Source organism: Narcine bancroftii, chromosome 2 (assembly GCF_036971445.1).
Source record: "Narcine bancroftii isolate sNarBan1 chromosome 2, sNarBan1.hap1, whole genome shotgun sequence".
Taxonomy (NCBI): Eukaryota; Metazoa; Chordata; class Chondrichthyes; order Torpediniformes; family Narcinidae; genus Narcine; species Narcine bancroftii.
This window is the reverse complement of record NC_091470.1, coordinates 360,143,574-360,159,730: the sequence shown is the minus strand read 5'-3', so window position 1 is coordinate 360,159,730 and position 16,157 is coordinate 360,143,574. Positions and strand designations below refer to the sequence as shown.

The 16,157-nt window shown below is 40.8% G+C and overlaps 1 protein-coding gene across 2 annotated transcripts in view; it reads left to right on the top strand.

The window, feature by feature from the left end:
• The window catches only part of cep76 (centrosomal protein 76), a 119,531-nt gene that overhangs the window by 54,257 nt on the left and 49,117 nt on the right, over nt 1–16,157 (top strand). Inside the window, exon 7 of one of the 2 annotated variants that reach the window (XM_069922453.1) lies at nt 13,013–13,141. The exons of the other annotated variant lie outside the window; for it this stretch is intronic. Coding sequence (XP_069778554.1) covers nt 13,013–13,141 — 129 coding nt within the window. The remainder of the gene's footprint in view (nt 1–13,012; nt 13,142–16,157) is intronic. 2 annotated transcript variants of the gene reach the window in all.

Here is a 16,157-nt window from a genome sequence, read left to right as displayed (position 1 = left end):
TGGTTCTCAGCCTTTTCTTTTCACCTTACATAATCCCTTAAGATGCCATAGATGCTCTGTGGTTAGTAAAGAGTTATTTAAGATATTATGTGTTTATGGAAGCAGGTGGGGTGGGGGGGGAAGGTTGAGAGCAACTGTTCTAAAGTCTAGAGAACACAGCCCTAATCCACTCAATTTAATCTCATTCAGCAAACCTGTCAGTCTCAGGAACCAGTCCCACTATGGCAAGCACATGCCTTTATTTGGGCGGGGGAGGGGGGGGAATACAGGGCCCAAAACTGTACCCTGTATAACATTCCATGTGCAGTCTGCCAAGTCCTTATGGAATTGCAATAATATTTTTTTTACTCTTGTATGCAAATTGTCTTGTAATAACAATTTGCCTTCCTAATTGGTCATGGTATTTACATGTTAGCTTTCAGTGACTTTGATCTCTGAACATCAACCGGATGGGCTCAAACTTTTAAAACTTGATATTCAATCTGCTTTGTTCTCAAACTCATTTTGTTTTGAAGCCTCTTTGCATCCTCTTTCTTACAACCTACGCTAACTTTATTTTTCACCTGTTTTGTAAATGTAAAACTATGTGGTATGGTAGCTGCTAAGGAGCAGACCAGAAGTCTATTATGGTTTCTACACACAGCCATCGCAATAATTTCCCGTCGATAATTTTCACACTTACCCTCTGAGGTGGCTGTTCATACAGGAAGGACGTTTATATTAAAATACACAAGTTGTGGTGATTTCGAAGGCTGGACGTCGGTCAACGTCGATCAAGACTTGGACTCTGTGTGCAACATACAGCATCACTGCGCCAACGTTGGACAGCAGAGAGCAGGGGAGAGTGATGTGATAATGACGGTGAAAGTGAGGATTGGAAGGGGAGGCTGGCAATCCCCACACTCTGCTGGGACTCATTCCATTATGCATGGCAGTAAAATCACAGAAACGCTGGAGAATCTCAGCTGGTCTCCTAGCATCCACAGGAGGTAAATATATATTACTGATGTTTCGGGCCTGAGCTCTTCCAAAGATATATCAGTAATGTAGCTTTACCTCAAATGGACGCTACAAGACCAGCTGAGTTCTCCCAGCATTTTAGTGATTTTATTGCATTAACAGCGTCTTCAGACTTTCGTGTTTCACTCCATTATATACGGAGTCTGCCTGCTCGCGAATTTTGCTGCGCATCCCTGTTGAACAGCAGTTCTGAAGGCTGGTTCTTCTCTGAATCGGATTTCTTGCATCAACTTCAGAGGAGCCTAATCATGAGGAAGAAATTAAAACCTGTGTGGATGTGTCGAGCCAGGCAGCACCTGTGGGCAGTCAATGTTGAGACCCTTTAAGAGACTAATGTGGGAAGGAGGGATATGAAGGATATGAAGTCTAGACTTCATAGACTTGTGGGCCAAAAGAGCCTATACCGTGCTGTATGTCTAACTTTAAAATGTAATAATGTTCACTGACCATTTTTCTTCATGGATGCTACCTGGGCTGGATCCGCGTTCTTATTTCTCAGAAGGACTTGCTAATTCGTTGTCACGAATATCAAGGTACAGCAAGAGAAAATTATGTAAGCAATTGAAATGGACATCCCACACGTAATACAACTACACGGGTCAAACATTCAGAATTATTGTGCAGAGCAATGGCAACTTGATTTCATGAGAGTGAGATTCCTTCTGGAGTCTGAATAAGGCGGGAAAGAACCTCATCATTGTATCTTCTTGACAAAAAGGTCTTCTAATACATTATTGCCTGCTTTACCAATGCAGAGAAAATAATAGAGGCAGGGCTGGTGTACCTATGATGGTCTGAGCCGCATTCACAATCTTCTGCAAGCCTCAGTCTGCGGTCTCCTCAGTCTCCTCCCAATAATTCTCCCTGACAGGACACATTCAAAGGAGCATTTGTAGAAGTTGTTTAGGGATGCAAAACTGACATGCCAAATTTCCTCAGCTTATGGAAGTGAAGGTGTGGGTGAATTACTGGATTTGACATTAATTATGATCATATTGGAAGGACTTTGGTTTGAAACCATTTCTCAGTGACACAAAAGTGCTAAAGAAATACCACAGGTTAAGAAATGAGACAATCCATGCTAAATAAAGGGTTGATAACTGTGCAGGTCACTGTACCCCACACCAAACCTCACCAAAATCAAACTGATCTTTTGTGTTAATTTGTAAATTTTGGGCTTTTTTTCCAAAGTGAGAAAACGGGAACGTGAATATCAGTCTATGCCAACAGCTGTGGGAAAAGACGTGAGCGGAACGCATCATTGCATATCATCATGTGTGTCATATTCATTAGCCCACTGTTGCAGACCTCCTGTAGTTCAGTTTAAACTGCAGGCAGTCCGCAAAATTGTCTAGGGCTGCTGCAGGAAAAGTTTCGGAACGGGAATGAGTCACTCGTTTCCATTCCAAGTTTTTTGCGAAAATTTCACATTACTTAGCGGCTGTGTAAAAATCATTTATATGGAAGATCATTAAAACAGGCAAGAGGATTACTGGGGTCTCTTTCCTCCATAGTTGACATTTACTGGGACTTTTGTCTAAATAGTGCTCAAGGAGTTGTAGAACACCCTTTCCATCCATTGCACAATATGTTCAACCCACCACCATCAAGAGGAAAATACAGGAACATCAAAATCAGCACAGCCAGGCTGGGGCATAGCTTCTTCCCACAGACTGTGAGACTGATGAATGATATCCTGTAACTATAAATATCCTCCCATTTCTCTCTCTCTCTCTCTCTCTCTCTCTCTCTCTCTCTCTCACTCACACCAACATTTTGATTATTTGTGATTGTTCTTTTTTTGTGCATGCAGGAAGGTCTGGTGGGACTGTTGTCTGGTTGCATATGCACAATCAGATGATAAACTTGAACTTGAAAATATGATACTTTGTCCCCTCAGCCAAATTGTTAATGTAGATTGTGAGTGGGGTCTAAGCACCAATCCTTGTTCTCCACGAATTACAGTCTGCTAATCTGAGGGAGACATTTTTCTTTTCTATCTCTTATAGATTGCTTACAAGTCCATGTTCGATGTATGTTACCCAACATACTACATGTGACATTATTGAGAATGTGACAGGCCCAAAGGACCCTAAAACCCAGCAGCAATAGAAATTCACCAAGACAAATGGTTACTTAAACAAAAGTTGCTTTTAATTATCTTTAAACATGAAAACAGGTACAATCTTTAACTTTATTACTCTTAACTTAACCCCCTTTTCATTCTAAGTGCACGTGTATGTAATGTGTATATAAGTTCAGAAAAGTTCTTTGATTCACAGTCCAATCTCACTTCTCACTCCTCCAAGTTCACTGGTATCAGGCAATACTGTGCACAGAATTTAACATTATGAATCTTCACTAGGCTTTAGTGCTTGAAAGATTACCACTCAGGAAGGTTCTTGTTGGTTTTCAGAGAGAAATTTGTTGCTCATTGGACATAAACTGATTCATTACAATCAGTCACTTCAGTTGTCTTGCCAAAGAAACTTGCCCCATCAGGGTTTTCCTGATGATAACCTCTTTCGTTCAGGTCAGCACAAGTTCCTTTTCTGTTTCCCTTATCTCAGGTGAAACATTATACAGCCTGCCATCTCCTCTTGTATGGACCACAAGGACTTTGACCAATCTGAACTAAGAACTCACAACCCGTCTTCAAAAAGGGGTTTTTCCACGAGCTTGTTGTGTTCCAGTCCTAGCCGCTACTGTACAACTGATATCAAACTGCACTCAGACAGTGATAAGCCATAGACAATGACCAGTCAAATATCATTCCAATACTGGACTTTTATTTTTTCACCTTGTCCTTTGCTTTTGCCATTGTTGCATTTTCTTAAAATTAGTCAATTTTAGAGGGGTGTGAATGCGATGATGTAATGGAGAGGGGTATATTATACTGATTGCTTGCTATTGGCTATGATTGTAGAGCTACTCCACCCTACTGGTATTACAGTTGGAGAACCTTTCCTACTCGCCAGTTTAGAGGTGGATTTTCATCTGTTAATAAAAGCCCAGTATTGGAATGATTCTTGACTGTTCCTTGTCTATGGCAAATCAATTTTATTAACAGACGAAAAATCTGTTATACCAGTAGGGTGGAGTATCTCTACAACCATAGCTAATAGCAAGCAATCAGTATAATATGCCCCTCCATATTACATCATCACCGACAGACTGCGGAACTGGATCTAATCTTCTGAATCTGTTCATCTGTTGCTTTCCGAAACAATAATCACAGTCCAATTAACACTTACCTATGAAGCCCTTTTGCAAAGCAGTTTCCATTGTCTTTGTAAAGGCACTGGGAGCCTGGACTGTCTGGCTTGAGCAGAGCTCTGGCATTTAAAATAAGATTTGTGTTGTGAAGTGTTTGTTTGTGACCTACACTAAAAAAAACCCCACAATTTATCTCCTTTGAAACATAGCTATATACAATATTAAATATAACACAATCCGTCACAATAGATTTGAAAGTCCAAACTCACCAATTCCCTCTTCTTCCAATATATTAGTCAAATACAAGTTCCCTCCATAAATCAGCGTTCATTCAACTCAATACTATTATCCTTCTCTAAGATAATTGAACTGCAAGTGTCTGATGTTTTCTCTCTCTCTCTCTCTCAAATAGTTTGGCCACATTTTCTACCCTCCAACTTTCAGCCACTGAGGTGGTGGAATTTTGATGCACTTTGCAATGCAGTACTTCGTGTCCTTGTTTGTTCTTGGCAATTTGTCTCCAACTTCTCTTGTGGGAGAAAAGCTGAATTAAGATTTCAGGTCAATATCTGTCATCAGAACTAGAGATCCTTGACAAATCCATCATGTTTTTATTTCAGGTTAGCAACCTCTGAAACTTTTTTTAAATCATGCTTTAACTCTTTAGTGATTGGTTTGCTTTAGTTCACTTACAATAGGGGCTCAATGATGTTGGTAGGAAGGTTGAGGAAGTACTGCAAGGAGAGTTCAGGAAGTTAGGCGCTTGGTTGAAGGACAGGACCTCCAGGATAGTGATCTCAGGATAGCTACCCATGTCACATGCTAGTGAGGTTAGAAATAGGATAATGCAGCTTAACATGTGGCTAAAGAGGGAGGGAAGGAGGGCTTCAGGTTTTTGGATCATCTCTCTTCCAGGGAAGGTGGGGCCTGTTCCAATGGGCAGTTTGCATTTGAACTGGAAGGGGACAAATATCCTTGCAGGAAGGTTTGCTGGTGCTGCTCTTGTGGCTTTAAACTAGATTTGCAGGGGGATGGGAACCAGGGTGCCAGAGCAGATAGAGGAGTGGAGAAGGGAAAAGATGATGTGAAAATTACATGCACTGGTAGAAGTCAATGGGTTGAATGCGATGGAAATGTTCTCAGTTGCATCTATTTCATTGCAAGGAGCATTGTAGGAAAGGCAGATGAGCTGAGAGTGTGAATTGTCAGGTGGAATTATGACATTAGTGAAAAAAGTTGCAGGAGGACTAAGACTGATAGCTTAATGTTCCAAGCTTCCATTGCTTTAGATGTGATAGAACAGGGGGGCAGGGATGTAAGGGGGTGGAATAGCATTGCTCGTCAAGGAAAATATCACAGCTGTGCTCAGGCAGGATAGACCAGAGGGCTCGTCTACTGAAGCTATATGGGTGGAGCTGAGGAACGGGAAAGGTATGACCATACCCATGAGGTTGTATAATAGACTGCTCAATAGTCAGCATGAATTGGAGGAGCCAATCTATAGAGAGATAGGAGGAGATATTAACTTTCCAGATATTGACTGGGACTCCCAAACTGTAAAAGGGCTGGATGACTTGGAGATTGTCAAATGTATTCAGGAAAGTTTTCTAAATCAATATATAGAGGTACCAACTAGATTGAGTGCAATACTAGGTCTCCAATTATGGAACGAGATGGGACAGGTGACGGAAGTATATGTAGGGAAACATTTTGGGTCCAGTGATCATAATGACATTAGTTTCAAGGTAATTATGGAGAAGGATAGGTCTGGGCCCCAATTGGCATATGTGCATAATGTTACCTCATGAACACTATATAGGAACCGTAAGTACCTGTTCTGCTATGTGTACAAATTCAGCTTATGGACATACCCAGGTAACAGAACTCATTTGTAACCTGCAGACGCAAATAAGGGTGGATAAATCCCCAGGGGCTGACAAGATCTGCTCTTGGACCTTAAGGGAGGCTAGTGTAGAAACTGCAGGGGCTATGGCAGAAATATTTAAAATCTCCTTAGCCAAGAGTGTGGTGCAAGAGGATTGGAGGTTAGTGCATGCTGTTTAAAAATGCTCCAAAAGTAACTTAGAAAATTATAGGCCAGTGATCCTGACATTAGTAGTAGGTAAATCATTGGATGGCGTTCTAAGAGATCGGATATACAATTATTTGGATAGCCAGAAACTGATTAGGGATTAGTCAATGTGGCTTTGTGCTTGGTAGATTGTGTTTAACCAATCATAGCGATTTTCAAGGAGGTTACCAGGAAAGCAGATGAAATATAGGCTGTGAATGTTGGCTACGTGGACTTTAGTAAGGAATTTAACAAGGTCCCACATGGGAGGTTAGTTTGGAAGGTACAGACGCTAGGTATTCATGGGAAGTAGTGAACTAGATTCGACAATGGCTGGGCAGGAGAAGCCGAAAATAGTGCTGGATGATTCTCAGGCTGGAGGCCTGCGACTAGTGGTGTGCCGCAGGGATTCTCAGGCTGGAGGCCTGCGACTAGTGGTGTGCCGCAGGGATTCTCAGGCTGGAGGCCTGCGACTAGTGGTGTGCCGCAGGGATTCTCAGGCTGGAGGCCTGCGACTAGTGGTGTGCCGCAGGGATTCTCAGGCTGGAGGCCTGCGACTAGTGGTGTGCCGCAGGGATTGGTGCTGGGACCACTGGTGCTTGTATGATAATGTGGTAAATTAGATCAGCAAGTTGGCAGATCACACTAAGATTGGAGGTGCCGTGGACAGCGAAGAAGGTTTTCTAAGCTTGCAGAGGGATCTGGAGCAGCTGGAAAAATGGCCGATTAAATTTAATGCAGACAAGTGTGAGGTGTTGCATTTTGAAGGACAAACCAAGAAAAGACAAATAGTCGGGCTCTGAGGAGTACAGAAGAACAGATGGATCTGGGATAACTGATGTATAACTCCATGAGAGTGATATCATAGGGTTGTAAAGAGAGCTTTTGGCATATTGGCATTCATAAATCAAAGTATTGAGTAAAGGATAAGGGATGTTATGTTAAGTTGTATAAGACATTGGTGAGGCTAAATTTGGAGTATTGTGTGCAGTTTTCTTCACCTAACTACAGGAAAGATATCAATAAGATAGAAAGAATGCAGAGAAGATTTACTGGGAAGTTGCCCAGAATTCATGAACTGAGTTACAGAGAAAGGTTAAACAGGTTAGGACTATATTCCCTGGAGTGTAGAAGAATGAGGGGTGATTTAAAATGATGAGGGGGTTAGAGAGTAAATATGCTTTTTCCACTGAGGATAGGTGAGATATAAACCAGAGGACATGGGTTAAGAGTGAAAGGGGAAAAGTTTAGGGGAAACTTCTTCATACAGAGTGGTGAGAGTATAGAATGAGATGCCAGAAGAATTTGGACAGGTATATGGATGGGAGAGGCATGGAGTTTTATGGACTGGTCAGTGGAACGAGGCAAAAAGAAAGGTTCGGTACAGACTAGCAGGGCCGAAGGGGGCTGTTTCTGTGCTGTAATGTTCTATGGTCTCTATTTTTCAAGACTTTCTTGACAGTCCCCACCCCTTTTCAATATAAATAACTTTATTGCCCATAATACTGGTCAATTTTATCTCTAGGATTTGTGTTCTTCATATTTTGATGTATTGGCAGCAAAGCAGGATGAAAGATGTGAGCTATGTAATCATTTGGGTTTCTGAAGATTCAGTACAAGGATATTATAAAATGGATATGACTGCCTTCAGGTTTGGTAACAAGTGATGTTGGCTGTATAAAGAGATGTAATACCATAATCAATAGATTCAACAGCTCTCTTGTGGAGGATGGCAAAGACAATGAAACTTTGAGCGACCTATAATTTCCTTAAACCTCCCCCCTTATTTCTCTCTTCACCTTCTGTCTCCTTTTCTCCAACTCCCCACCCCCCCTTCCATTCCTTCAATCAAAGAGCTATCCCTTCCAATAAGTGATCGTTGTGGGACCAGAGGTGGAAAAAGTGAGCAAATTTAAGTTCTTGTGAGTCACTACCTCGGAGGATCTTTCCTGGACACAACACAATAATTCGTGAAGAAAGCATGTCAGCGCCTCTACTTCTTCAGGAATTTGCGGAGAATTGGTATGACACCAGAAACCCTGGCAAGTTTCTACAGGTGTGTGGTGGAAAGTGTGCTGACTGGCTGCACCATGAGGACACCAATATTCTGAGCAGAACGCCCTGAAAATAGTAGTGGACACAGCTTAGGACATCACAGACAAAACACTCCCCGCCATCGAAAACATCTACAGCAAACCCTGCCGAAGTAGAGCAGCAGCAATCAAGGATCCACACTACCCAGCACACGCTCTGTAATCCCTGCTGCAATCGGGAATAAGGATCTAGGTGCTGCAAGACCCACACCACCAGGTTCAGGAACAGTTGTTACCCTCTGAAATAAGGTATAGCGCCACAAGACTTGCACCACCAAGTTCAGGAACAGTAGTTACCCTCTGGAATAAGGTATAGCGCCACAAGACTTGCACCACCAAGTTCAGGAACAGTTGTTACCCTCTGGAATAAGGTATAGCGCCACAAGACTTGCACCACCAAGTTCAGGAACAGTTGTTACCCTCTGGAATAAGGTATAGCGCCACAAGACTTGCACCACCAAGTTCAGGAACAGTTGTTACCCTCTGGTATAAGGTATAGCGCCACAAGACTTGCACCACCAAGTTCAGGAACAGTTGTTACCCTCTGGAATAAGGTATAGCGCCACAAGACTTGCACCACCAAGTTCAGGAACAGTAGTTACCCTCTGGAATAAGGTATAGCGCCACAAGACTTGCACCACCAAGTTCAGGAACAGTTGTTACCCTCTGGAATAAGGTATAGCGCCACAAGACTTGCACCACCAAGTTCAAGAACAGTTGTTACCCTCTGGAATAAGGTATAGCGCCGTTCTGGGTTTTTATCTCTTCCACCCTCCTACCTGTATTCACCTGTTAGCCTGTGCTTCTCCCCTTTCCTCTTTCATCTCCTTTCCTCCTTTTAATCCTGCTAAGCTTTTCTTTCAGACATCTGCCTGTTCTTTTTCTTATTTCTGACAAATGTAAGGTAAAAACATCATGAGTTGGGACCGGAGAAGGAGTCACCCAGTACTAAGGAGTAACAGGATGCAGGTGTGACCTTGCACGCTCAAGATAAGTGTGGCAATAACAAGATGATGTGCAGCAGACTAACAGAGAAGGGTAGCAACAGCTTATTCATTGGACAATGCAATGGTATGATAATTTACTAAATGCGTGTCCTGAGGTATAAAAAAAACACCACTTGCTGATATCGGGAGAATGCGCCTTCTCCAACTAACACTGTTAGTTGCAAGTGCTACAATCCGGTAATAAAGAACCTTGATTTCGACTCAGTCTGGTGTCTGACTCACTCATTCTTGAACAAAGCAGACCTAACACAAAGAACACAAGCCTGAAATGTTGGTTATCTTTTACTTCATATAGATGCTACGTGATCTGCTGAGTTTCTCCAGCACCTTTGAGTATTGCACTTGACCTTATATTTTCTTGTTTAACTTTAGAGCCATTGATTTCTTGACATTAGTAAATGTGTCTTTCCAGAATTACATTACTGTATTTGGTTGTTTTAATAATCAAATATGGTGCATCTTTGGTGTGATCTGGCCAAAGGTTCTTCATCTCCTGAGAAATGATACCACAGCCTGGACCATTTGTCAATGTATTGTCTGAAGCATGTACATTGTGAATTTGTACCTTTGGCATTGTACCTCATCTTGCTTTTCCAGCGAATGGAGCCAATAGCCTTCTAGTGAACTTAGCTGATTGTAAACTGATATATTTTTCAAAAAATAGAAAGGACAGAGGCACTTTTCCAGTGAGTTGCTCAGTGTACACCAAAACAATCAAATATCCCAACATTATGTAGTTGTCTCCAATGTTAATAGTCCTGGATTAATAGGATCATTATACACTTTACTGGTCATACAGTTTGTCTACCATATTTCACCCTGCATTATTCTCAATGAAATAGATTGTAAGAATTCAAACCCGACAGCTGGCACTGATTCATTATATCCCAGAAAGAGTATATGATTTTTTTTTGCCTTAGTTTGAAATATCTTAGCCTGCTCATTAACAAGAAATTAGACAAATTCTGTTTCTCAATGCCTCGTGCACCCCCAGACTACTAGCTCAATTCGGAGAAATCAGTCTTTTGGATGAAGAGTTAAATGTCCCCTATTAGGTGGTTGAAGAGACTAAGTACTGTTATATGGAAGATTGGAAGTATCCCTGGAGTCTTTGTTAATACTTTTGCATACATCATCAAAAACGTATTGTTCAAATATTATCAGATTGCTGGTTTTGGGCTGGCAAAATTGGCTGGCATATTTGCTCTATAGAACACTGGTTACAGTTCAAAAGTGCTAATAGGCCCCAAATCTGAGGATGTGACAGGTGTGATCTTTTTAAACATTGACCACTTGACACTTTATGTGTAACCAGTACTATCTGGCAACCTAAGTCGTCACCTTGAATGGAAAGTCTTTTGGTGTAGAAGTGTGTGCTAATTAATAATCAGGTTCATTCATGATAAATTAGTTTCCTTCCACCACCAGGGGAAAGTGGTTGCTGAACAAACTATACAGTATACAGCTGGAAATCCCCAAGGATTCTTTCCAACTCTTCCTAAAAAGATGGTCTTCAACAGCAAGTGTAGCAAAGGTAGCATGAAAATATCATTTCCATGTAGTTTTCCTTTGCATCATCATGGAAACAGTCCATCCTGGTGAAGCAGTTTGCACTTCCAATCATGCTTGCTCTGCTCTATGTTTACATTAGCCTTTCTTTTGCATTGGATTCCTTTCCAAGATCTTCTTGTAGTTAGAGCCATAGAACACTACAGCACAGAAACAGGCCCCTTCAGCCCTTCTAGTCTGTGCCAAACCATTTATTTTGTCTAGTCCCATTGACCTGCACCCAGTCCATAGCCCTCCATATCTCTTCCATCCATGTACCTGTCCATTTTCTTCTTAAATGTTAAAATTGAGCCCACATTCACCAACTCAGCTGGTAGCTTATTCCTCACTCCCACCAGTCTGTGTGAAGACGTTCCCCTAAACTTTTCCCCTTTCACTCCTAACCCATGTCCTCTGGTTTGTACTTCACCTACATCAGTGAAGAAAGTCTTATCCATATTTACTCTTCCTATAACATCCCAACTCCTATACTCAATACTTTGATTTATGAAGGCCAATATCTCTTTAGGACCCTATCAACCTGTGACACCACTTTCAGGGTATTATGTATCTATTCCCAGGTCCCTTTTGTTCTACCGCACTCCTCAATGCTCTGCCTTTCACCATGTATGTCCTTTCTTGGTTAATCCTTCTAAAATGCAACATCTCACACTTCTCTGCATTAAATTACAGCTGCCATTTTTCAGCCCATTTTTCCAGCTGGTCCAGATCCCTCTGCAAGCTTTGAAAACCTTCGCTGTTCACAACACCTCCAATCTTGATATCATCTGCAAACTTGCTGATCCAAATTATCACATTATCATCCAGAGCATTGATATAGATGAAAAGCACCAGTGGTCCCAGCTCCAATTTCTGAGGCATACCACTAGTCACAGGTCTCCAGTCTGAGAAGCAGTCCTGTCCAGCCATTGTTGAATCCAGTTCACTACTTCACCATGAATATCTAGCATCTGAACTTTCCTGGCTAACCTCCCATGTGCGACCTTGTCAAAGACCTCACTAAAGTCCACGTAGACAAATTCCACACACATCCCTTCCTTCGTCTACTTTTCTGGTAAACTCCTTGAAAAATTACAAGATTGGAAGGAGTTCTGAAAGATTGGATGTACAATTATTTGGATAGCTAGAAACTGATTAGGGATAGTCAACATGGCTTTGAGCGTGGTAGTTGGTGTTTAACCAATAATTTACCTACTACTGATATCAGGCTTACCAGTCTATAATTCCAGGGTTACCTTTGGAGTCTTTTTTAAACAACAGAATAATGTGAGCTTCCTTCCAATGCTCCGGCACCAAAACCTTGGCTAAGGACATCTTACATATTTCTGCCAGAGCCCCTGTAATTTCTTCTCTAGCCTTCCTCAAGGCCTGAGGGAATATCTTGTTGGGCTCTGGGGATTTATTTATCCTTATTTATTTTAAGACAGCAAGCACTTCCTCCTCTTTAATCTGTACATTCCATGACCTCACTGATTATTTTCCTTATTTCCCACGATTCTGTACCTGTTTCCCGAGTGATGGGGAAAAAAAGTTTAAAATTTACACCATCTCTTTTGACTCCATACAAAGCTGACCACGCTGATCTTCAAGGGAACCAATTTTGTTCTTTGCTATCCTTTTGTTTTTAATATACCTGTAGAAATCCTTAGGATTTTCCTTCATAAATTGAGTTGCCTGCCAGCACATTTATTCTGGCTTAACACATGCAACATAATTATTTGGACAAATAATTGTGAATGAACTTGATTTTATTTTGTTGCTTAAAATCACTAACACTTGCTAAATAAAAAATTGCTGCAATAAAAGCACATAACCATATGATCAAATTTAAGGCAAAGGTGGATAGGTTCTTGATTGGGAAAGGAATCCAGGGTTATAGGGAGAATGAGGTTTAAAATAAAAAGATAGTAAAATATTCATGATGAAATGGTGGGGTAGGCTCAGTGGACCAAATGGCCTAATTTTGCTCCTATGTTTTGTGCTCTAAATTTGTGTCATAATTTGTTTCCTGTTTTTTTATCTGTTCAATTTTCCAGTTAACGTTAGAGCGTCAAAAGACTATAGAGAAGGAACGCTTGTACCTCATCTATGCCAAACAGTGGTGGAGAGAGTATCTTCAGATCAGACCTTCACATAATACCAGACTTGTAAAAATCTTTGCACAGGTGTGGGTTTAAGGTTGTGTTTCAATTTCTTTTTCAGCTACCTTAGTAATTATGCAAGTACCTGCAACTTTCAAGTGTGATGTATATATTTCAATATTTTAAAAATATTATTCATATATACATATATGGCAGTTTGATAGATGTATCAGATACTTGTCTAGTCCATTGATGTAAATTAGTAATTTAATGAAGGAAGAAAAAAAATTGCCCATATTAAAATATGCATATATAGGTATTGTATACAGGGCCCTCCATAAATTTTGGGACAAAGGCACTTTTTCTTAAAACTATTTGCCTCTGTGCTCCACAGTTTTAAATTTGTAATCAAACAATTCACATGTAATTGAAGTACATATTCCAGATTTTATTCAAGGTTATTTGTATACCTTTTTGTTTGTCCATGTAGAAAATGCAGCACTTTTTACACATAGTCCCCTCATTTCAGGGCATCATAATCTTTGGGACATTTGGCTTCACAGGTGTTTGTGAGTCCTCAGGAATGTTTAATCACTTCATTGGTGCAGATATAAGTGATGAGGTTTGTTTTTAAACTTTTGATCACCTTTGGAACCTGTAGTTGCCATTACTGTTTTAGTCTTGATTTTCAGCCTCATAATGGCTTTTTTTTTTGGCTTTCATTGGTGCTCATGTTGAGAAATGACAACTACAGGTTCCAAAGGTGATCAAAAGCTTAGAAGCAGACCTAGCTCTCTTATATATGCAGCAATTAAACATACCTGATTCTTTGGCTTGGCTTCGCGGACGAAGATTTATGGAGGGGGTAAAAAAGTCCACGTCAGCTGCAGGCTCGTTTGTGGCTGACCAGTCCGATGCGGGACAGGCAGACACGATTGCAGCGGTTGCAAGGGAAAATTGGTTGGTTGGGGTTGGGTGTTGGGTTTTTCCTCCTTTGCCTTTTGTCAGTGAGGTGGGCTCTGCGGTCTTCTTCAAAGGAGGCTGCTGCCCGCCAAACTGTGAGGCGCCAAGATGCACGGTTTGAGGCGTTATCAGCCCACTGGCGGTGGTCAATGTGGCATACCTGATTACTTACAAACAAACAAACACCTGTGAAATCAAATGTCCCAAACATTATCCTGCCCTGAAATGAGGGGACGATGTATAAAGAGTGTTGTAATTTCTACATGATCAATCCAAATGGTATAAAAATAACCAGGGGGGAGGTTTTGGCGTGATGGCGTGGGAAGATGTGGAGAAGCACCTCCCTCTGGCAGCACTATTAAAAACCCGTTTTTAAAGTTTTTAAATTTTTTCAGAAAATATTGAAGATATTGCTGATATATTCTGGAAGCAATTATGAGGAAAACAAAAGCACAGCAGTTAAAAAAAACGACCTAAACAGCTATCGTACAGAAGAACTTCAAAGTAGAGCCTTCGGAGTAGATTCCTCCTTATCCAAGTTGACCGCAACAGGTCCTCAGTAGGATTCACTCGATTGATTCCAGTGCCGACTTCACGCAGCATTGCAGAAGATGGCGCCGACACCTGATGTTGTCCTCTGGATCAGGAGGAGCATGCGCATTATATTAAATATGGCCCGGACTGCGGGGAGACCCAACTTCTCTCGGTCCAGCAATCCTGGACTGACGGGAGGGGGGGTCCGAACTTGCAATTGGGCTGAAATGCCTTTAGCATCAATGAGGAAGAAGGAGACACTGGAGGACTGGAAGAAGAAGAAATTTATCGTTATGGAGGAAGAAGAAACTATCATAAACAAGGTTAGGCCTATATTTAAACAGCTTTTAACAATGTTTAAATCTGACCCTTATTATGCAGATCCACCACAACAAATTGATATATCTAAACAGATAGAAAATTTGGCAACTCAGATGGGTCAAGGTTTTTCATCTATGTTGGAACAACTTGCTGATATTAAGTTGGATGTGGCAAAGTCTGAAAATGATGGATAAAGTGCAAGATAAATTTAAGAAGATTGAAGAGGATTTTCATGAATGTAAAGAAGATGTGGAAAAATGTAAGGAAAAGATGGGTCAGATGGAGGATTCATTTACTGGTTGGGAAATTCAGAGAAATTATTTATTGAAGAAAGTTGATGCATTGGAGAATCAAAGTCGAAGAAATAATGATAAAATTGTTGGTCACCTGGAAGATTTTGAAGGTCTGGATCTCGTTCAATTTTTTCAGAAATGGATTCCTGAAGTTTTGGGGAAAGAATATTTCCTGAATGGTCTGGAATTGGATAGAGCTCATAGAGTGATAAGAAGGAAACCTCTTCCAGGTAAAACTCCATATTTTATCAGGATTAGATGTTTATGCTATCAAGATAGAGAATTTATCTTAAGAGTTGTTGTCAAAATGCGAGAAGCAATCAAGGCCCCTTGGTAGTTAAGAATAATAGTCTTTTATGCTGATTTGAGTCGAGCTGTTATTAAACATCGTAAAGAATTTAATTCAATTAAAGCTGTTTTGTGGAAGGATATAAATTTGCTTTTCGATATCCTGCTGTACTTAGTTTTTTATGGAGACTTTCAATCCCAGTTATTTTTTGGTGATGTTGAAGCTCTTACATTTGCAAACTCTATCGGATAATAAAGAGATGAAAAGTCAAGAAAGTTTTTTCCAACTGCCTGTTTCAGTTCAGAAGGGGTAGAATGGAAAATGAGAGAAGGAATCTCAGCAGTTGATTGACATTGATGATGATCAAGTTAATAGAGATCTGGAGAAAGCATATCATATTTGAAATAATTTGTTCATTTGTTTTGTTCTGTTTGGGGTAGATAGTTTGGCTACCGATCCTTCCAAAGTTGTGGCCACCTTGTGGCATTTGTTACTCCCATTTAATTGAGGGAGATAGTACAGCATTTTTTTGGGGGGGGGTTATATATATGTTTTTTTCTTTTGAGGAGATAATTTGGTCCTTTTTGTGTGGTTGCCATGGGGAGGTGTTTGAAATGAATTGTAATGATGCATATTATGTGCACTTTTAATGTTAACAGGCTTAATAATCCAATTAAGAGAAAAAGAGTTGGCGTATATT